Raw genomic sequence first — 22,565 nt, forward strand, 5'->3', positions numbered from 1 at the left:
AGGACATCAACCCAAATCCAGGCATCACCCCCAGCCCCAAAAGTGTCTGCCAGCACCCCCATGACCCCAATCCCCTCTCATCATCCCGTGTTCTCCCCTCACTTACCCCCAGAACATCCCATGACCCCAATACCAGTCCTGTGACTCCCCCAGTATCCCCCAAGCACCAGAATCCCAATTCCTCAGTCCCGTGTCCACCACTATGTGTCTGCCTGGAGTCCCCCCCTGCCCTCGATACCGAAATCGGCCGGAGTGAACTCCCTGATGGAACTGGAGGTATCAGAAAGCCGGAATTCTTTATCAGCTTGGACTCACAACAGATGTGTCCTGGTCCGCAGATCAGTAAGGACTCAGCTATGGGGTATTTATTCACCATAATCATAAATATTAATTAAAATGTGCCACTTATCTAATACAGAAACTGTACTTTTCCCGTAAATCATTTGCATATATCTCCCTCCTCCTACAAGTTCTTTTATTGCACTGGAGTGTTGTAAAAATGGGGCTTCTGGGTATCATTTTCACCAAAAACTTTGATATCAAAGGGACTTTCCCTGGAACAATTTCGTTGCACAGGTGCTGTTGGTTCCTGTTACAGAACTTGCCAAAACCCAACTGGAGTTCCCTTTAGCTGTTTCTCCTCAGGTTATAGCCATGATTTTCATCTTGTGTGCACACCTCAGGCCATCCATCGCCTGACCCTGGCAATGCCTAGTCCCCTCTCAGACAGAAATTCCATTCCCCTATTCATACTTGGAATGAAATGTGTGTGAGGTTCCTCCCTCAGCAAGGGGATGCTCCCCAACAGTCCTCCTCAAAGCTGAGAGAAAGAGACGTTCCCACAAGTGTTTGTATGGGGAGTGACATTGAACCCTGCTTAGGAATTGTCATATTTGGCTCTCTCTCTCAGAATTACTTAATGGAATTGTTTTGGTAGAATTATTTAATTGAGTTGTTTTAATAGAATCATTTAATGGATTTGATTTGACAGAATAATTTAATAGAATGTGAATTGACCAAATCAGACCCTCTGGCCACACCGTGTCTGGAAATAGACATCATGCACACCCTGGAACACTAGGTGACACTGACCGTTCTGAGCATGCCTCAGTATCACCAAGGCCTTGGTCAGCAGGAAATGCAGTGTTTGGAAGTGGAAGTTGTTCCAGAATTCCTGGCGGGAGTACCAGCTGCACACACAGCTGCATTGAAGTCCTTACAAATTTCCTTTTTTGCGTAGGCCATGAGAGCAACAGCCTGGGCTGGGGTTGCCAGAGGGGACACAGGGGACACAGGAGAGCCCTGATTTGCCACTCAGCCTCGGCCTTCACCCAGGGCTGGGTGAAGAGAGGATTCACCTGGAACTCAGAGTGGCTGAAGGCCAGCAGCCTCAGCAGCTCTGGTACTGGTCATCAGAGGAGTCCTGGGCCATGTCCAGGGGCACCACCTTGATGGTTGCAGTGGTCACTGTCATTGTCAGCAGTGCCAGGGTATGAGCCAGGAGGGCCATGGCATGGAGCTTACTGGGAGCAGTGTGGGACTCTGGAGGAACAAAGTGGGACACACACTGAGGGGAAACTGAGGACACACGGGGGTACATGGGAAGGGTTCCTCCATTAGGGGCTCAGCATGGCTCCCAAGTTCCAACCATAGGAACTTTAGAACAGTGGCCATTTATGCTCATTTCCAAGGAAGCCATGGACATTATCCTTTTGTTCTCCTATGCAGTGAGTCTCTTTGTCAGGGACAGGGTTGCATTTGGTAAGTTTTTCTTGATTGTGATCTGTACTCCATATATTTTATCTTGTATTTAGCAGACAACCAGTAACAGTCTTAATAAGATAATAGCCTTACAGGTGGGAACTGCTTTAACATAAGGGTACACAAACTCTTTGCATAAAGAACAGAGAAGGAGAAGATGTGGAAGACCAGACTGCTACAGAAGCTCAACTGTGGTGCATGGCAGACCTTGTGGCCTGGGTACAGTGAAGACTGTGGGAGAGAAAGAATCAAGGCAACAACAGAACTGAAGACATCACTTCTGATCACTCTGAACATCATGTCTGGACACTCCTGACTTTCATGCTCACTGCTCTGGCCAGAGAAGAGATAACCAGGATGTAGCTAGTGAAAGAGATAACAAGGGCATTACTAGTGAAAGAAGGATAATTGAGAAAATTGTGTTTTTAAGGGGACTGGGGCAAAGAAGACCAAGTAGAAATTTTTGTATGAACATAGTGAGCTATAAATCCTGGTAAACTGGTGTAATAAATGGCTTTGCTTTGCTGGCATTGCAGAGTCCATGTCTCTGAATCCCCACACACCAGCTGCCCAGTCCCAATCCAAATTCTGCGTTTACCCTTCCAATGTCCCTCTGATGCTCCCCAGGATCTCATTTATCCTCCCAGACCTTTGTAGCCTTCTTGTGACCCCAGGCCACTCAGGAACCTCACCCAAATTCCTAAAGTCACCATCCCCCCCCCCCCCCCCCCCCATAAGCCTTGGACCTCTGCCAGACCCCAGCCCCACTGTCCCACTTCCAGCCCTGTTACCCATTTCATGTCACCCCAGGACCCCAACCCAAATTCGGGAACCAACCCCTGACCCTGCAATGTCAGCCTGGAGCTCTCCATGACCACAGTCTACAGCCCCAGTCCCATGTCCCTCCACAAGTGTCCTGTGGAATCCCCCCAGCCACCAATATCAAAATCGGCCAGAGTGAATTCCCTGATTGAACTGGAGGTAGCAGAAAGCCGGAATTCTTTATCAGCTCGGACTCACAGCAGATCTCTCCTGGTGCTGCACATCAGGGGACACTTTGCCAGCAGAATCTATCAATCCTAATTATATATATACATCAAAATGCACTTCTTAGCTAATACAAAACCAGCACATTTCCCATAAATAATTGGCATGGCTCTGCCTCTTTTGGGAAATAATTTTTATTGTCCAGGAGGGTCATAAAAATGGGGTATCAGGATGTGGGTTTTTCACTCAGTGCCCCAATATCTCAGATGACCTTGCCTCAAACTTTCGTTTTGGGCTGGCACTGCTCTTTTTGTGTAACAGATCTTGCCACATACCCCTCACTGCAGTTCCCTATATCTCTTTCTCCACAGGTTCCAGTAACCTTTGCTCTTCTGTGTGCACAATTTTACATCCTTTTATTGTTTTTTGCTAGTTCTTTTTAAAGCACTATCCAGCATCTTCAGGGGATCTGACACTTTCTATTCTCTCTCTTAATGCTCAGTCCCCACAACCCCAATCCCACAGTCCCATGTTCCCCAGTTCCCCCCAGTCCCACTCCCCACTGGTCACTGAGTTGCTGCCTTATCTCAGATACCAGTTGGGGTCCCCTATCAGATGACATCCCTGTAGGCACCTTGAGTCTGGGGATGATCTCCTGGTGGAGTGCCTGGGTGACTTCCCTGGCCTTGTTGGTGTGGCAGGAGAAGTTCTGGACCCCAAAAAGGGGTCCACCAACACCAGGAGATAACCTGAGCCTATGTTGGTGTGGAAGCTCAGAAAATCCATTTGCCAGTTATAGCCAGGAGTGATTCCATTTCCAGTGATGCCTAGAGGTGATAGTTTTGAATTCAAAGGGTTCTTTTAAAAACATATCAGGCATTGCTCTCTAACAGACCTGACAATTTTGTCCTAAGGACGCTGAGGTTCTGAGGCTGCAGACCGATCCCCATCACATCGATTCCCCAGTTTTGCTGGTGCTTTTCTCCTTTACCAATAGCAGCATCAGTTGGGGAGAGCCTGAAACCTGGTTAATGGGAGTTACCTCTCACCTACCCACACAGCCATCCTCATTATTGTGGGCTTTTAGATAAGCAGCCAATTTTCAATCTGCCCAACTCTATCCAGGTGTCACCTCTGGCAGTGAAATTCCTTTCTCAGGAATTAACACCAGGATGCTTTGTCACAGAACCTACCCTGTAGCTTTAATGCAAGTTTATTTCCCACAGGGATTTTTCAGCCCCCAACCTGGTGTGTCCTGGATTGTAGTACAGTAGTACTTCTTTGGGCAGCTGGGTGGAATCAAGAAGGGACAATAATTCTTGCTTATATTTAATTGGAGATCCCCGTGCTGTAATTGACTTCTTTCTTTCCATATGTCTCTATGGGCATGAGCAATGCTCAAAGCAGATGGCAAGTGAGTTCCTATGTTTGCCCTTTTCCTCACTGCCAATTCCAGAGCTCTTTGTAACACATCGAGCTCCTCCCCTTGTTCCACATCTCCTTGCAGTTACAGTGACCAGAGTATATACCAGAAACCTTTGTCGCAAATTGGATTTCTGGGCTACTTGGATGAGGAGAACAGTCACTGCTGTGGCCTACATTCATCTGTGCCAATCCTGGCTGAAGTCGAGTTGTTTTGAAGAGCACCCCACAGGAGCCCTGAAGGCTCCCTCAAACATGAGGCCCCCAAATGACCTTGATTTGGACTCCTGAGGAAGGACAGGCATTCGGTAACTTAAACCTGCTCCTCAGGTCTGCATCTCCCGTGGGATTTCCTCTCCTTTGAGCTTTTTGTGTACCAATGAAAGCAGCGGTCCCTGTGTGTCCTGTTTACCACCCAGCTGCCCAAAGAAGTGGCTGTACAACAATGCAGGGCACTCCAGCTTGAGGACTGACAAATCCCTGTGGGAAATAAACTTACAATAAAGCTGCACGAGAGGTTCTGCAACAAAGCATCCTGGTGTTCATTCCTGAGAAAGGAATTTCAGCCCCAGAGGTGAAGCCTGGATAGAGTTGGGCAGATTGAAAATTGGCTGCTTATCTAGAAGCACACAACAAAGAGGGTGGCTGGGTGAGTGGGTGAGAGGTAACTCCCAATAAGCAGGTGTCAGGCCTTCCCCAACTGATGCTGCAATTGGTAAAGGAGAAAAGCGCCAGCAAAGCTCTGGGGCATTGATGTGAAGGGCACTGGTCTGCAGCCTCAGATCCTCAGTGTCCATAGGAGAAAATTGTCAGGTCTGTTACAGAGCAATGTCTGATATGTCTTCAAAATAACCCTTTGAATTCAAAACCATCACCTCCAGGCATCACTGGAAGTGGAAACACTCCTGGGAATTATTGGCAAATGGCTTTTCTGAGCTACCATGCCAACATAGGCTCAGGTATCTCCTGGTTTTGGTGGATCCCTTTTTGGGGGGTCCAGAAGTACTCCTGCCACACCAACAAGGCCAGGGAAGTCACGCAGGCACTCCCCAAGAGATCCATACTCAGGCTCAAGGTGCCTACAGGGATGTCATCTGATAGGGGACGCCAATTGGTGTCTGAGATAAGGCAGCAACTCAGTGAGAAGTGGGGAGTGGGACTGGGGGGAACTGGGGGGACATCGGTCTGTGGGATTGGGGTCGTGGAGCCTGAGCAATAAGAGAGAGAATAGAAAGTTTGAGTTCTCCTGCAGGTGCTGCATAGGGCTTTAAAAAGAATGAGCAAAAACCAAGAAAAGGATGTGAAAATGTATACACAGAAGGGTAAAGGTTGGTGGAACCTGTGGAGGAAGAGATAAAGGGCAATGCAGTGAGGGGTTTTTGTGCAAGTTCTGTAACACAGAAAGAGCAGTCATTGCAAAAGCGAAAGTTTGAGACTAGGTCATCTGGCATATTGGGGCACTTAGTGAAACCCACCTCCTATCACCCCATTTTTATGACCCTCCAGGACAATAAAAATTATTTCCCAAAAGAGGCAGAGCCATGCCAATTATTTACGGGAAATGTGCTGCTTTTGTGTAAGGTAAGAACCCCATTTTGATGAATATTTATAATTAGGATTAATAGATTCTCTTGACAAGGTCCCCCCCTGATGTGGACCAGGAGAGATGTGCTGTGAGTCCGAGTTGATAAAGAATGAGATCTTTCTGCTACCTCCAGTTCCATCAGGGAGTTCGCTCATGCTGATTTCGATATTGGTAGCTGGGACTACTCCATGGGACACTTGTGGAGGGACATGGGACAGGGATTGTAGACTGTGGTCATGGAGGGCTCCAGGCTGACATTGCAGGGTCACGGGTTGGTCCCTGAATTTGGGTTGGGGTCCTGGGGTGACATGAAATGTGTAACAGGACTGTGAGCAGTACTGGCATCTGGGAGAGGGCCAAGGCGAATGGTTGGGGGCAGATGACGGGTGGCTTGAGGAATTTGGGTGAGGTTCCTGAGCAACCTGGGGTCACAACTGGGCTACAAATATCTGGGAGTATAAATGAGATCCTGGGGAGCACCAAGGGGACACTGGAAGAATTAAAAAAGGATTGGGATTGGGACTGGGCAGCTGGGGTGTGGGGATTGAGAGACGTGGACTCTGCAATGCCAGCAAAGCAAAGCCATTTATTACACCAGTTTACCAGGATTTATAGCTCACTATGTTCATATGAAATTTTCTACTTGGACGCCTTTGCCCCAGTCCCCTTAAAAACACAATATTCTCGATTATCCTTCTTTCACCCGTAATGTCCTTGTTGTCTATTTCACCAGCAACGTTCCTGTCATCTCTTCTTTACTCATAGTGGTCAGTGTCAGAGGGTCAGAGTGACCAGAGATGATGTCTTCACTTCTGTTCTTTATTGAATTTTTCCCTCTCATGGTCTTCACTGTACCAGGGCTGCAACGTCTGCCGTGCTCCCCATTTGAGCTTCTGTAGTGGTCTGGGCTTCCACATGTCCCTCTTTTTTGGTTTTTTATGTAATGCATACATGTTAAATCAGTTCCCATCTGTAAGGCTATTATCTAATTAAGACTATTACTGGTTATCTGCTAAATACAGGATGAAATATATAGAGTACAGATCACAATCCATAAAATTTGCCAAAGGCAATCATGGCGCTGACAAAGAGATTCACTGCATAGGAGAACAAAAGAATAATGTCCAAGGCCTCCTAGGAAATGAGAATAAATGGCCACTGTTCTAAAGTTCCTATGGTTGGAGCTCGGTGGCCATGCTGAGCCCCTCACAGAGGAACCCTTCCCATGTACCCCTGTGTGTCCTCAGTGTCCCGTCAGTATGTGTCCCACTTTGTCCCCGAGTTTCCCACACTGCTCCCAGTAACCTCCCTGCCATGGCTCTCCTGGCTCAGCCCCTGGCACTGCTGGCAATGCCAGTGACCACTGCAGCCATCAAGGTTGTGCCCCTGGACAGGACCCAGGACTCCTTCAATGACCAGTACCGGGGCTGCGGCCCTGCCATTATCGCGGCCTTGTCAGCCCTCAGCCACTTTGAGTTCTAGGTGAATCCTCTCTTCTTCACCCAGACCTGGGTGAAGGCCGAGGCTCATTGGCAAAGCGGGGGCTCCCACTGTCCCCTCTGGCATCTCCAGCCCAGACCGTCGCTCTCACGGCCTACACAACAAAGGACATTTACAAGGACTTCAACACAGCCATGTGTGCAGCTTCATGCTCCTGCCAGGAATACCAGAACAACTTCTGCTTCAAAACACTGCATTTCCTGCTAACTGATGCACTGGTGACACTGAGGCATGCTCAGAATGGGCAGTGTCACCACGTGTTCTGGGGTGTGCATGATGTCCAATTTCAGGCACAGTGTAGCCAGAAGGTCCGGTTCAGTCAATTCACATTCTATTAACATATTGTGTCAAATCAAATCTATTAAATGATTCTATCACAACAACTCCATTAAATAATTCTACCAAAATGATTCCATGAAGTAATTCTGACAGAGCCAGTCAAAAGTGACCATTCCTAAGCAGGGCTCATTGTCACTCCCCATACCAACACTTGTGGGAACGTCTCTTTCTCCCACCTTTGAGGAGGACTGTTGGGGAGCGTCCCCTTCCTGAGGGAGGAACTTCACACATATTTCATTCCAAGTATGAGTAGGGGAGAAGAATTTCTGTCTGAGAGGGGACTGGGCATTGCCAGAGTCAGGTGATGGATAGCCAGGCCCGGTTCTGGTGCTTTACTCTCCATTGTCAGTTCAGGGTTGGTGACTTGTGCTGGTTTTAGCCCAATTTAGCAGCAGTGCCCTGCCTGGCTGGTGGGGACCTGCTGGAGCAGCTCTGGGGAATGACCTGGGGGTGCTGTTGGGTGACCAATGGAGCTGGCCGTGTGTCCTGGCGCCAGGAGGGATTTGGAGGACACTCAGATGAGCAAGCCCAGAAGTCAGGTAGTGATCATGTCCCTCTCCCTGCCCAGTGAGGCACATCAGGAGTGCTGTGCCCAATTCTGTTCAGAGCCATTTCCAGCTGTGCTCAGGGCTGTGTCAACCTCTTCCCAGTGCCATGTCCAGTTCTACCCGGTGCCATGTTCAGGTCTGCCCAGTGCCATGTCCAGTTCTGCCCAGTGCTCTTGCCCATTCTGGGCTCCTCAGGACAGGAAAGACCTGGAGATCCTGGTTGGCAGCATGGATGATGACAGGACTGGAGCATTTGTGTCACAAAGTGACAAATACCACAGAGAATGGAAATTTTCCCTTTCCCTGAAGGTGCTGGACAGTACCTGAAGACAAACTGGCAGAAATGATAAAAGGAGGGAGAGGTGAGCACACAGGATGAAAGTCATGGCTAGAACCCATGGAGAAACATCTAAAGGGAACTCCAGTGGGGTTTTGGCAAGTTCTGTAACAGGAACCAACAGCACCTGTGCAAAGAAATTGTTCCAAGAACAGTCCCTTTGACATCAACGTATTTGATGAAACTGAGCCCCAGAAGCCCCATTTTTATGACTCTCCAGGACAATAAAAGGACTTGTCGGAGGAGGTGGATCAATGCAAATGATTTACGAGAAAAGTACAGTTTCTGTCTTAGGTAAGGGACACATATTCATGAATATTTATAAATATGGTGGATAAATACCCCATGGCAAAGGCCCTCCTGATGTGCAGGACCAGGAGAGATCCACTGTGAATCTGGGCTGAAAAGGAATTCCGGCTTTCTGCTGTCTCCATTTCCATCGGCGAGTTCACTTCGGCCGATATTGGTATCGTGGTGGGGGACTCCAGGGGGACTCTTTGGGGGATCACGGGACTGAGGGATTGGGATTTTGGACATGGGGGGACACTGGGGGAGTCACAGGACTGGGATTGGGGTCATGGGGGGCTCTGGGGGAAAATGAGGGGAGACACGGGATGGTGAGAGTAGATTTGGGTCATGGGAAGTTTGGGAGACACAGTGGGGGCAGAGGGTGATGCCTGGATTTGGGTTGAGGTTCTGGGGTGACACCAATGGAAGTGGGGAATGGGAGTGGGATTGGTGCCTGGGAACAGGTTGAGGGGGAAACTGGGGGGCTCAGGGAGTGACCCCAGGATTTGGGTAGGGATTCTGCTGGGGCTGAGGGGACTTGAAGTCATGGGAGTAGGATTGTGCTTCTGAGGGCCATGATACTGTGGGATTGGGGTCCCTGGGGCTGGGGGAGCTTGGGGAGGCATAAGTAATCCCAGGATTTGGGATCAGGGAGCTCAGATATGTTCAGGGGTCGGCTGGCCAGGAGTGCCTCCCTTCCTCCTGACCCCAGTCCCCTGCTGACCCCACTTCCCTCCCCTGTCCCTCACTGATGAATCCTCCCTGTGTCTCTCCTATGTCCCCTATGTGTCCTCCAGTGTCCACATTGGTCCCTGTGGGCTCTCCCTGCCATGGCTCCGCTGGCTCAGACACTGGCACTGCTGGCAATGGCCATGGCCACCATGGCTCTCGATGTGTATCGCCTGGACATGGCCCCAGACTCCTTCGATGACCAGTACCAGGGCTGTGGCCCTGCCATGAAGGCGGCATTGCCGGCCCTCAACCGCTCTGAGTTTGAGCAGAACAAGGAGTTTGCGGAGGTTTGGGTAAAGGCTGCAGCCGAGTGGCAGAGTCGGGGCCCCCCTGAGTCCCCTCTGTCCGCAGAGCAGGCCACCGCCATCATGGCCTTCTCAATGACTGACCCCAGAACATTCAATGATGTCCTGCGCGTGGTCGGGCATTCCCGACACGAATACCGAGACAACTTCCACTTCAAAACGCTTCATTTCCTGCTGACTGACGCCCTGGCCACACTGAGGGATGCTCAGAAAGGGCAGTGTCGGGACGCGTTCCTGAAGGTGTGTGACACCCGGTTCGAGACACAGCCTGGTGAAACCATCCGTTTCGGTCATTTCATGCCTGTGCTCTCAAGCAAACAAATTGGCGAGTGCCCTGGTGAGACAATGCTCGAGCTGCGCACATGCCATGGCGTGGAAATCCAGTTTTTCATAGAACATCCAGAACCTGAGATCGTGCTGATCCCACCCTTTGAGACCTTCAAGGTCACCCAATACACTCTGAAAGGGGACAAGACACAGATCCAGCTCCAGTCTACCGGGACCTACAGCAAATACAACTGCGAGTGGCTGCGAGGTAACACAACAGGGGACAATCTGGGGGAATGGGGACAGCCATGATAAGGAACAAGGGACAATGACAGTGACTGGGGATGGGGGACAGGGACACCCACAGTTTGTGGGGGAACAAGGATACCCTGGGCTGGGGACACCAAGTCTGTGGACACCCACTGTGGGCACAGGGACAGGAACACCCATGACAGGGAACAGGGATGGGGACCCCCACTTCCAGGAGGGAACAGGGACAGGAAGACCCATGCCAGGGACCAAGAGACAGAGACAGGGTTCTCCCAAGGGTACCAACTCTGTCCCTCTGATAAAGGCAGTGCTGTGTGGAGGGGCCCTGTGTACAAAAAAGGTGTGGGCCAGGACCGCCTCGTGCCACTCTGTGAAACACTGTAACCCCCTATAACCCCCATGGCAATCCCTGAAGACCCCTCACCCCTGTCACCTCTAAGCCCACCATGACTCCCCTGACTTCTCTGGCCCCTGTACCCTCCTGTATCCCCCCCCAACTCCCTGTCACCCTGTCACACTCATGCCCCCATCTCTACTGTCATGCTTAACCCCCCATTATGGCTATCCCTGACCCCTTACTACCCCCATGGCCCCACTGATTCCCCTCTTTTTCCCCCAGGTTAGTGTGTCTGCAGAGCTCCTTTCCACCTCGGAGAACTCCTGACCCCCACAGCCTTGGCAGTGGCCACCAGGATCCTCTGAGCCATGAGGCCATCAAGGTCACCAAAGGTCACTGTGGACACTGCGGCAGCTGTGACCACCAGGGTCACCAACACTCCCTCATCCCCAAGGCTACCACGGCCGCCCTGGCCAGTGTGGCCACCAAGACCATTGTGCAAATAAATTCTAATAAAAAATTAAATCAAAACAGTTCTGTTAATTAATTCTGACAAAGCCAGCAAAGAGAGACAATTCCTAAACAGGGCTCAGTGTCAGTCCCCGCACCAACAATCATGCGAATATCTCTTTCTCTCAGCCTCAAGAAGCATCCCTGGGGAGTATCCCCTTCCCAAGGGAGGAACCTCACACACTTTCATTGCAAGAAGAATATGAAAGAGGAATCTCTGTCTGACAGGACTGAATGTTCCCAGGGTCACATGATGGATAGCCAGGCCCAGCTCTGGTCTTTTACTCTCAGTTGCCAACTTGAAGTTGATGATTTGAGTTGGTTTTAGCCCCATGCAGCATCAAAATCAGCACAAGACCTCTCTCAATGTTGACCTGATGGCCACAAATGGGCCATTGTCCCATGACCACATTCTCGGCAGGGCATCCAGCCACGTTCTGCAGTTCAGGGGACATTAAAGGCTGGAAACTGGGAGGTTCAAGAGGGCAAGGGCAGGTCTTGTCCCTGGGAACAGACAGTCCCCAGTGCCATCTCTGGCTGGGAAGGATTAGCTGGAAAAGCTGTGGAGATGAACCTAGGAGTTCTGGTGTGTTACCAGTGAAGCTGGCTCTGTGGCCTGGGGCCAGCAGGGATCCAAGAGGTATCAGGAAGAGCAGGGCCAGGAAGTCAGGGAGTTTTCATGCCCCTCTGCCCTGCCCAGGAGGGCAGATCCGGAATGCCGTATCCAGCTCTGCCCAGTGCCATGTCCAGTTCTGGGCTGCCCTGGACCCAATCCTGTGCTCAGGGATGATGCTGCCTGAGCTGGGAGGTTTGGCCAGATGCCCACTGTGGGTCCGTCCAGCCTGACCCATTCTGGGATTTGAAGATTCTGGCAGTTGCAGTTCAGGAATTGTCCACTGGAGGGCAGAAGTGAGCGCGGGGAAATCAGCAGCGCTGCGCATGCGCCGCTCCCAGCTGCAGTTCTGGATGCCAACAGCAGGCGGCAGCACGAGCTGCTGTCGCTGCTGAGCACCCGCCCCGCCCCATCCGGCCCCGGGGGCTCTGCAATGGTTTGGGATGGAGCCACCTTAAAGCCTGTCCGGTGTCAGCCCTGTCATGGGCAGGGACATCTTCCCCTGGGTTGAGCTACTCCAGGTCCTGCCCAGCCTGGCCTTGGAAACAGCCAGGAATGGGGCAGCCACAGCTTCTCTGGGCAGCCTGTGCCAGGGTGTCATCACCGTCACAGGGAAGGATTTTATGTGAAAGATGGGTGGTGATGTCTTTGAAAAACTACTCGGAAGGTTGAGGATCTTTACGAGAAATTTTGGTCAGTGTCTTTGTGGTGGTTTGACCAGAAAGAAGGGGGAATTCTGGGATGTTGTGGTCAAACCAATGGGTGCTTGGATTTTGATATTGGCACCTGGGGTAGCCAGTGGGTTTTAGGACACACCTCCGAGAACACCCAGGGGTTAAAAGCAGAGCTTCGGCCCTGGGAGGCTCTCTTGGGACTTCGAGGGACTGAGGTCGGAGCTCTCCCCCGTCCAGCTGCTGCCGCTGGGCGGGGGAGGGGCAGCCATACGGTAGGCCTGGGCCTGGACAGACATGGGAGTGAGGAGGCCCTGGAGGATGGAAGGGTGGAGGAAGAGCCCCAAGAGACATCGGACAGCCTGTCCCCCCCCCGTCCCCGGAGACAGATAGAGAGAGAGAGAGAGTGCAGCCTGTGTCGTTACCTTGAAATTCAGTAAATATGTGCTGGCAGCAGGCAGCCCAGCTGAGGAGATGGGGGGGGGTGCAGCCAGGAGTCCAGCCACCTGGAGGAGTTTTTAACCCCTTTTGGACAATGAAAACCCTACAGAACATTAACCGTTCCTAGACATGTGATAAGAGTGGAGGAGGACGAAGGAAATGAACCAGTGATGGGGGTCTGGACCAGAGAGAGAGAGAGTGAGAGATGTTGAAAGAAGGGAGAAGATGGAGTGGCATTTTATGCTGGACTCTTTTGTGTAGCCATGGACAGAGCTATGTTTCCGTGAGATACAGAGACTGAGTCCAGGGGGAGAAATGTCCCAGTGCCAGAGAAGATTCAGCGTGGGTACCCCTCGGCCCCAGGGGGTATATAAAATATGGGGGGGACGGATGTCCCAAAGGTGAGAAGGTGAGATAGTGTGCTTTTCTGGAACTGGACAAAGCATCCTTAAAAAAAGACAACCCTGGAAGCAGCCCTGATCCCTGTTCGGTGGTGAGAGCACCGGGACAAGGACGGAAGAGGCCACCACGACACACAGAAGGACTCCCTCTCCTCTTGAGGAGCTGAAAGTCTGAGCAATCTGAAGGGTGGTGTTGGACCTAGAATTGGTGATTTTGGAGGATGTATTGTATTGGGAATTTAGGGGGGAAGGAGGGGGAGAGTGTTTTTTTTGTGAGGTTTTCATTTTCCTCGTGTTTTTTTGGGTTTTCTTTCTTTCTTTCTTTCTTTCTTTCTTTCTTTCTTTCTTTCTTTCTTTCTTTCTTTCTTTCTTTCTTTCTTTCTTTCTTTCTTTCTTTCTTTCTTTCTTTCTTTCTTTCTTTCTTTCTTTCTTTCTTTCTTTCTTTCTTTCTTTCTTTCTTTCTTTCTTCTTTTGTGGGTAGTTTAGTAATTGTTTGTGTGTAGCTTAGTTAATAAAATTTTCTTTATGTTTAAGTTTGGAGCCTGCTTTGCTTATTCCTGGTCACATCTCACAGCAGACACCGGGGAGAGGGTGTACTCATGGGGGCTCTGGCTTTGCCAGGCCCAAACCATAACAGTCTTCAAAATGGGTCTTGATATCTCTACACCAGCACACATGTGGTTTGCCATAGAACCCTAGTGGCTTGGCCAGAAAGTTTGAAGTCCTGAACATTCATCTAATAAGAGAAATTGTTCCCCACACAGTCTATTCCATAACCCACACAGCCTGAACTTCTGAGCTTTGGGAGAAAATGCCAGCTTCAAGGGGGATATGGTGTAGGTGGTTTGGGAATGCTGCATCTTCCCGGTACCTCAGCCAAGGGGAAAAGGGAGAGGGCAACATGCATCCAGGAGTACGGGATAAAAGGAGGCTGCGTTCTCCGAATCCTTGAGAGAGAAACCCCACAGGGAATATGGCTGTGGTACCTCTATCCCTTTATTCCAATCAAGTTTCAAGATTACTTTTTGAACACTTGGATTTTTGTAGTGTGGCTTTTCCTCACATACTGAAGGTGCTGGGTAGAGCTTAAAATCTGACTGGCAAAAATGAGAAAAGGCTGTAAAAGTATTTACACAGGACAATAAAAGTGACTGGAAGCAGTGCAGAAAGAGATAAAGGCAAGCCCTACTACAGCCCTGGTAGTGGCCACCAGTATTGTCTTAGACACGAGGTAAGGAAGGCCACTGTGGTCTCCACAATCACCAGAGCCACCACTGTGACCTCCAGAGAAAAGAGGCAACCAAAGCTACCAAGGCCACCACTGCCATTTTGCCTGGGTGGAATTAAGGAAAAAAAGACGAAGAGAAGACAAAAAAAACCCCCTACCAACTCCCCACCCCCCAACATTTCATTAAGTGCCCTTTACTTCTTTGCCAATTCATTAATTTGCATTCTTTCCCAAATCCTGTGAATTCCCATATATTCAGGACTTAAACCAAACCAAACTCTATTGCCGCATCCCAATTAATTTAATTAGAAAGAAATAAGAGGAATGTTTCTTTACAAATAGATTGTGTGAATCTGATGTTTGATGAGGCCTGGGACTTGTAGAGAAGGAAGTGACTGGAGAAACTATCAGTTTCAGAAAACGTTCTTCATTGACATGGACTTCTGCTCAGACAAGGTCCTGCCAAATTCCTGAATTTCAAGAAGAAGAACAGAGAAATAAAAGGCTTATGAATAATGATTTCCCTGCCCAGGGTGAAGTCAAAACTCATTTTAATGGTCATGTGTCAGTGTTACAGAAGGGCGGGGTGCGTAGTAAGGGGAACATTCAGTAGATGGATTGGGAAGTGTGCACCTTTCAAATGCCTCAGGCAATGGGGAAGGGGAGTGGGAGATATGGCCAGGAAAGCCCTCCCTGGACCCCACTGCTGTGAGCCCACCAGCATCATTCCTATATCCACTAGCCCCACAACCCCACTCCCAGTCCCATGTCCCTTCCCCCTTAGTGTCACCCCAGCCCCTCTGCAGTTCCCGAGCCCAAACCCTGGGAACAATCTCTGATCTCCCCAGTGTCCCCTCAGTGTCCCCTGTGCCAATCCCAGTCCTATGTTTACCCTTCCATTTTTTCCCCCCAGTGCTCCCCTGATCCTCAATCTTACTCCCAATCCTCTGCAAATTTCTTGTAGCGCCGGGCTGATTACAAACCCCGACTGAATCCCTAAAGCCACTCCCTCAGCCCCCACTGTCCTCCACAGCCCCATCCCAGAACCTAGTTCCAATCCCAGTCCCTTGACCCTGTTGGTGTCACCCCAGTACTCTAACCCAAATTGAGAGGTCACTCCTTGCCCCCACAACACCCCTCTGGAGCCCCCATGGTCCCACCCTGCAATCCCAATCCCATGTCTCCCCCTCCATATGACCCCATTGTCCCCCAGTCGCTGACACCAAAATTGGCTGGAGTGAACTCCCTGATGGAACTGGAGGTATCAGAAAGCCAGAATTCTTTATCAGCTGGGACTCAGCTGATATCTCCTGGACCTGCAGCTCAGGGGGGACTTTACCATGGGGTATTTATCCACCACAATTATAAATATTCATTAGAAGGGGCTTCTTAGCTAACACAGATGCATCACTTTCTCTGGAAATAATTTGCATGGTTCTGCCACTTTCTGGAAGTCCTTTTATGGTACTAGAGGGTCATCCAAAGGGTTTCTGGGTGTGGTTTTCACTGATTGCCCCAATATGCCAGATGACCTTTCCTGCAACTTCTGCTTTTTGCAGGTGCTGCTCTTTCAGTGGTCAAGAACTTGGAAAAGAGCCTCACTGGAGTTCCTTTATCTGTTTCTCCATGGACTCCATCCATGTTCATCCTCCTTACCCACACTTCTCTTGCCTTTCCTTGCTTTTACCCATTCATTTCAAGCTCAATCCTACATCTTTAAGGCATATGAAACTTTCTATTCTCTCTTATTGCTCAAACCCCACAACCCCAATCTCACTGTTCCATCTTCCCCCAATTCCCCCCAGTCCCACTCCCCATGGCTCACTGAGTTGCTGCCACATCTCAGATACAAAATGGGGTCCCCTATCAGATGACATCCCCATAGGCATCTTGAGTCTGGGCTTGATCTCTCGTGGAAGTTCCTGGGTGACTCTCCTGGCCTTTTTGGTGGGGCAGGAGAATTTCTGGACCTCCAAGAAGTGATCCACCAACACCAGGAAATATCTGAGCCCATGTTGGCATGGTAGCTCAAAAAAGCCATTTGCCAGTAATGCCCAGGAGTGTTTCCTCTTTCAGTGATGCTTGGAGGTGATGGTTTTGAATTCAAAGAGTTCTTTTGAAAACATATCAGGCATTGCTCTGTAACAGATCTGACACCCCTTGTGGACACAGGGACAGGAACACCCATGACAGGGAACAGGGATGGGGACCCCCACTTCGGGGAGGGAACAGGGACAGGAACACCTGTGCAAGGGGACAAGGGACAGTGACAGAGACAACGACCTCCACAGTGTTCCAACCCTGTCAATCTCTGATAAAGGCAGTGCTGTGGTGATGGGAAGAAAGTGACTGAGAAGCTATCAGTTTCAGAAAACGTTCTTCATTGACATGGACTGTTGCTCAGAGAAGGTCCTGCAAAATTCCTGAATTTCAAGAAGAAGAACAAAGAAATAACAGGCCTATGAATTTTAATTTCCCCACCCAGGGTGAAGTTAAAGCTCATTTTAATGGTCATGTGTCTGTATTACGGAAGGGAGTGGTGCATAGCAAGGGGGTTGTGCGGTGGCTGGATTAGGAAGTCTGCACCTTCCAACTACCTCACCAATGGGGAAAGGGAGAGGAAGATATGGCTGGGAAACTAGGATAAAAAGGAGGCTGCATTGTCCAGCAATTTGAGAGACTTCATGAGAAAATGCCCCATGGCCTCATCCTATGATCATGAATAAAATGACAGAACTCTTCTGTCTCCTTTGTGCAAGGAAATCTCTGTCGAAGGTGAATTTTTCTGCTCAAATGTTCGAGAGCAAAATAATTTCACTTGAATCCTAAGTAGTGTGCTTAGCTTCAGCCAGAGTCTCATCCACAAAATGGTAGCTCTGCCTCCTATACCCCTGGTGTTGCATCAGCCAAATACACATCCATAAGAAGTCATATATATTCAAACATTTCCCTTCTACAGCCCTGGCTCCTCCCAAAATCTTCCAGCTGACTCTTCCTTGCTGTCTGTTGGTGGAGACTTTCCTGCCGTCTGATTGGAGGTGAGGTGTTGTCATGCCACACCTCCCCAGAAAAAAATTTTCCCATTCCCAGCTGCCCCATGGAAGGGGCACAGGTAAATGCCCTCCCTCCACATCTTCCTAACCACCCCTGACAACCAGGGCCATCTGGTGGCAAGAATACAGAGGGAGGAAAGGAGACTAGGAGAATAAATGTGGTTGTCCAAAAAACAAACCACAATCAAATAACCATAAAAACTAAACTTCTCTTAACATACAAACAATATTCATCCCTAAATTGTGAGAGCCAAACATCATGTTACCCATCTATAACAAAGCTGTGGCTGCTCCACTCCTGGAAGGGTTCAAGGCCAGGCTGCGCAGATCATGAAGCAGTCCGGCCCAGGGGAAGATGTCCCTGCCCATGGCAGGGCTGGCACCGGACGGGCTTTAAGGTGGCTCCATCCCAAACCATTGCAGAGCCCCCGGGGCCGGGATGGGGCGGGGCGGGCGCTCGGCAGTGCCAGCAGCTCGTGCTGCCACCTGCTGTTGGCACCTGGAACTGCAGCTGGGGGTGGCGCATGTGCAGCGCTGCTGATTTCCCACGCCCACTGCTGCCCTCCAGTGGACAACTCCTGAACCACAACTGCCAGAATCCCCAAATCCCAGAATGGGTCAGGCTGGAAGGATCCAGAGAGGGCACTTGGCCCAACCTCCCAGCTCAGGCAACACCATCCCTGAGCCCAGGATTGCATCCACAGCAGCCCAGAACTGGACACAGCACTGGGCAGAGCTTGACACAGCCCTCCTGATGTGTCTCACTGGGAAGGGCAGAGGGGTACAAACACTGCCTGAACTCCAGGCCCCATCCCTCCTGATACCCCTTTGATGCCTCCTCGTCCTAGGACACACAGCCAGCTCACTTGTCACCCACCAGACCCCCAGGTTCATCACCACAGCTGCTTTATCAGATCCCATCCAGCCTGGACTGGCACCAGGGACTGTCCCCCCCCAGAGACAGGACCCCCCCTCGCCCTCTTGAATCTCTCAATTACCAGCCTTTAAGGTCCGCCTGAAGTGTAGGATGCTATGCCTGGAAAGTGGCCGAGGGACAATGCCCAGTTTGCGAAAATTGTAGCTACTTTGAGAGGGGTTTTGTGCTGATTTTGGTGCTGAATCAGGCTAAAACCAGCCCAAATTACCAATCCTAAATTGACAACTGAGGGTGAAGCACCAGAGCTGTACCTGGCTGTCCATCATCGGGCCCTAGGAATGTCCAACCCACTCTCAGACAGCGACTCCTCTCCCCTATTCCTGTTTAGATTTATTCAATGGAATTATTTTGAGAGAAGTATTTAATAGAATTGCTTTGCACATTGATACTGGTGGACACAGTAGCTACAGTGGCTGTTGTAACTTTGTGGCTCAAGGAGTCCTGGTGATCAAGGTGGCCACAATGGCCTTGGTGGTTACAGTGAGCATGGTGGCCAGAGTGGCTGTGGTGTCCGCAGTGCCACAGTGACAATGGTGGCTGCAGTTACCTCATGGTGGCAACAGCTGTGATGGTGGCCATAGTGGCAGTGGTGGCCTTGGTAGCCTTGGTGACCTTGTTTCTCTAGGGGTCATGGTGATCTTGCTGATCATGGCGGCCACAGTGACAACAGTGACCTTGGTGCCATGATGGCCATGGTTGCCATGGTAACCGCAGTGACCTCGGTGGCCTCCTGGCTCAGAGGATTCCGAGGGCCCCTGCCAGGGCAGTGGAGGCCAGCAGGAGTCCTCCAACGTGGAAGGGGGCATTGGGGACACTCCCACCTAAGGGAAAATATGAGCATCAGGGGGACCATGATGAGAGTGAAGGAGTCAGGATTTGCCATAATGGAGGCTTGGGGTTACAGGAGAGATGGGGCCATGAGGTGACAGAGTGTCGGGGGGGGGCATGGAGGGGGACAGAGGTCAGGGAGGCCAGGGGGGTCTTGGTGGGCTTAGGAGTGACAGGGGTCAGGAGGAGTCAGGGATTGCCATGGGGGATTACAGGGTTTTAGGGAGTGTCATTGGGGGTCCTGGCCCACCCATGTTCTGTACACAGCAGCCATCCCCACAGCACTGCCTTTATCAGAGAGGGACAGGGTTGGTACTCTGGAGGGTCCCTGTCTCTGTCCCTGTCCCCGTCCCCATCCCTTGTCCCCTGGCACGGGTGTTCCTGTCCCTGTTCCCTCCCGGAAGTAAGGGTCCCTGTCTCTGTGCCCTGTCATGTGTGTTCCTGCCCCTGTGCCCACAATGGGTGTCCCCAGAATTAGTCTCCCCAGCCCAGGGTATCCTTGTCCCTCCACACACTGTGTGTGTCCCAGTCCCCCATCCCCAGTCAGTGTCATTGTCCCCTGTGCTTTATCATGGCTGTCCCCATTCCCCCAGGCTGTCACCTGTAGCATCACCTCCCAGCCACTCGCAGTTGTATTTGCTGTAGGTCCCGCTGGAGTGGAGCTGGATCTGTGTCTTGTCCCCTTTCAGGGTGTATTGGGTGACCTTGAAGGTCTCAAAGGGTGGGATCAGCACCACCTTCTCTTCCGGCTGTTCGCTGAAAAACGGGATCTCCACGCCATGGCACGTGTGCAGCTCAAGCATTGTCTCACCAGGGCACTCGCCAATTTGTTTGCTCGGGAACACCGGCATGAAATGACCAAACCGGATGGTTTCACCAGGCTTTGTCTCGAACCGGGTGTCACACACCTTCAGGAACGCATCCCGACACTGCCCTTTCTGAGCGTCCCTCAGCGTGGCCACGGCGTCGGTCAGCAGAAAATGCAGTGTTTTGAAGTGGAAGTTGTCCCGGTATTCCTGGCGGGAACGCCCAACCACGCGCACAGCATCATTGAATGTTCTGGGATCAGTCATTGTGAAGGCCATGATGGCAGTGGCCTGGTCTGGGGACAGAGGGGACTCAGGGGGCCCCCAACTCTGCCACTTGGCTGCAGCCTTTCCCCAAACCTCAGCAAACTCCTTGTTCTGCTCAAACTCGGACCAGCTGAGGGTCACCAATGCCGCCTTCATGGCAGGGCCACAGCCCCGGTACTGGTCATCGAAGGAGTCCGGGACCATGTCCAGGGGGATCACATTGACAGCCGTGGTAGCCATGGCCATTGCCAGCAGTGCCAGGGTCTGAGCCAGGAGGGCCATGTCAGGGAGAGGCCACATGGACCAGTGTGGACACTGGAGGACACAGAGGGGACACGGGGAGTGTTCCTCAGTGAGGGACTGGGGAGAGGAGTGGGGTCAGCAGAGATGTGCGTGAGGGGGAAGGGAGGCACTCCTGCCCAGCCGACCACTGGACATGTCCAGGTTCCTTGATCCCAAATCCTGGGATTACTTATGCCTCCCCAAGATCCCCCCACTGCTCAGGGTCCCCAGTCCACAGTACCATCAACCCCAGAAGCCCAATCCTTATCCCATGACTACAAGTCCCCTCAGCCCCAGCAGAATCCCAACCCAAATACTGACGTCACTCCCTGAGCCCCTCAGTGTCCCTCTCGGTTGGTCTCCAGACCCCAATCCTATTCCCATTCCCCAGTTCTTTGGTGTCACACTAGGACATCAACCCAAATACAGGCATCACACCCTGCCCCCACAGTGTCTCCCAGCCTTCCCATCACCCCAATCCCACTCTCACCATCCTGTGTCCTCCCTTCATTTTCCCCCAGAGCCCTCCATTACCTCAATCTCATGCCTGTGACTCCCCCAGTATCCCCCCATGTCCGCAAACCAAATCCCTCAGACCCCCAAAGAGTCCTCCCGGAGTCCCCCCACCACAATACCAAAATCAGCAGGAGTGAACTCCGTGATGGATATGGAGATAGCAGAAAGCCAGAATTCTTGATCAGCTCAGACTCGCAGCGGATCTCTCCTGGTCCTGCACATCAGGGGGGACTTTGCCATGGGGTATTTATCCACAATAATTATAAATATTCATTAAGATGTGTCACTTATCTAATACAGAAACTGTACTTTTCCTGTAAATCATTTGCATTGATCCACCTCCCCCTACAAGTCTTTTATTGTCCTGGAGAGTCATAAAAATGGGCCTTCTGGGGCTCAGTTTCACCAAATACCTTGATACCAAAGGAACTGTTCCTGGAACAATTTCTTTGCACAGGTGCTGTTGGTTCCTGTTACAGAACTTGCCCAAACCCCACTGGAGTTCCCTTTAGATGTTTCTCCAACGGTTCTAGCCGTGACTTTCATCCTGTGTGCACACCTCTCCCTCCTTTTATCATTTCTGCCAGTTTGTCTTCAGGCTCTGTCCAGCACCTTCAGGGGAAGGGAAAATTTCCATTCTCTCTGTTATTTGTCACTTTGCCACAGAAATGCTCCAGTTCTGTCATCATCCATGGTACCATCCAGGATCTCCAGGTCTTTTCTGTCCTGAGGAACCCAGAATGGGCAAGAGCACTGGGCAGAGCTGGAGACAGCACTGGGAAGAACTGGACATGGCACTGGGCAGAATAAGATACAGCCCCGAGCACAGCTGGACATGGAAATGGGCAGTCGGACACAGTACTGGGCAGAACTGGACCCAGTGCTGGACAGAGCTGGACACTGGGCAGAGTTGAGCACAGCCCTGAGCACAGCTGGAAATGGCTCTCCACAGAGTTGGGCACAGCACTCCTGATGTGCCTCACTGGGCAGGGAGAGGGGCCCTAACACTCCCTGACTTACTGCTTCTGCTCCTCTGAGTGCCCCCCAGATCCCTCCTGGCCCCAGGCCACATGGCCAGCTCCACTGGTCACCCAGCAGCACCCCCAGGTCATTCCCCACAGCTGCTCCAGCAGGTCCCCACCAGCCAGGCGGAGCACTGGTGCTAAACTGGGCTAAAACCAGTCCAAATCACCAATCCTGATTTGACAATTGAGGGTAAATCACCAGAGCTGGGCCTGGACATCCATCAGCTGACCCTGGCAATGCCCAGTCCCGTCTCAGACAGAAATTCCTCTCCCCAGTTCATACTTGGGATGAAATGTGTGTGAGGTTCC

General features: G+C 51.1%; 2 protein-coding genes across 2 annotated transcripts; one reads left to right on the forward strand and one right to left on the reverse strand.

Moving 5' to 3' along the window:
* The first annotated feature begins 9,597 nt into the window (after positions 1–9,597).
* LOC131563651 (erythroblast NAD(P)(+)--arginine ADP-ribosyltransferase-like) lies at positions 9,598–19,157 on the forward strand. Its single transcript, XM_058813800.1, has 4 exons — positions 9,598–10,339; positions 10,556–10,619; positions 10,961–11,174; positions 19,050–19,157. The coding sequence occupies exons 1-4, from the start codon at positions 9,598–9,600 to the stop codon at positions 19,155–19,157; spliced, it is 1,128 nt and encodes a 375-aa protein (XP_058669783.1).
* Positions 19,158–19,267: 110 nt separating this feature from the next.
* Positions 19,268–20,715, reverse strand: LOC131563746 (erythroblast NAD(P)(+)--arginine ADP-ribosyltransferase-like). Its single transcript, XM_058813902.1, has 2 exons — positions 19,962–20,715; positions 19,268–19,353 (listed from the first exon to the last, which is right to left on the reverse strand). The coding sequence occupies exons 1-2, from the start codon at positions 20,713–20,715 to the stop codon at positions 19,268–19,270; spliced, it is 840 nt and encodes a 279-aa protein (XP_058669885.1).
* Between the last annotated feature and the right edge of the window lie 1,850 nt (positions 20,716–22,565).

Source organism: Ammospiza caudacuta, chromosome 1, assembly GCF_027887145.1.
Source record: "Ammospiza caudacuta isolate bAmmCau1 chromosome 1, bAmmCau1.pri, whole genome shotgun sequence".
NCBI classification, from domain to species: Eukaryota; Metazoa; Chordata; class Aves; order Passeriformes; family Passerellidae; genus Ammospiza; species Ammospiza caudacuta.

Bases quoted from the DNA above. Each gene is read 5' to 3' on its own strand.
- LOC131563651 (XM_058813800.1), top strand. From the start codon at position 9,598: ATGGCTCCGCTGGCTCAGACACTGGCACTGCTGGCAATGGCCATGGCC. The intron at 10,340-10,555 runs GTAACACAACAG...CCCCACTTCCAG, and splicing joins CAACTGCGAGTGGCTGCGAG to GAGGGAACAGGGACAGGAAG. The intron at 11,175-19,049 runs GTGCAAATAAAT...TGGTGTCCGCAG, and splicing joins GTGTGGCCACCAAGACCATT to TGCCACAGTGACAATGGTGG.
- LOC131563746 (XM_058813902.1), bottom strand. From the start codon at position 20,715: ATGGCCCTCCTGGCTCAGACCCTGGCACTGCTGGCAATGGCCATGGCT. The intron at 19,354-19,961 runs GTGACAGCCTGG...ATTTTCCCTTAG, and splicing joins GCTGGGAGGTGATGCTACAG to GTGGGAGTGTCCCCAATGCC.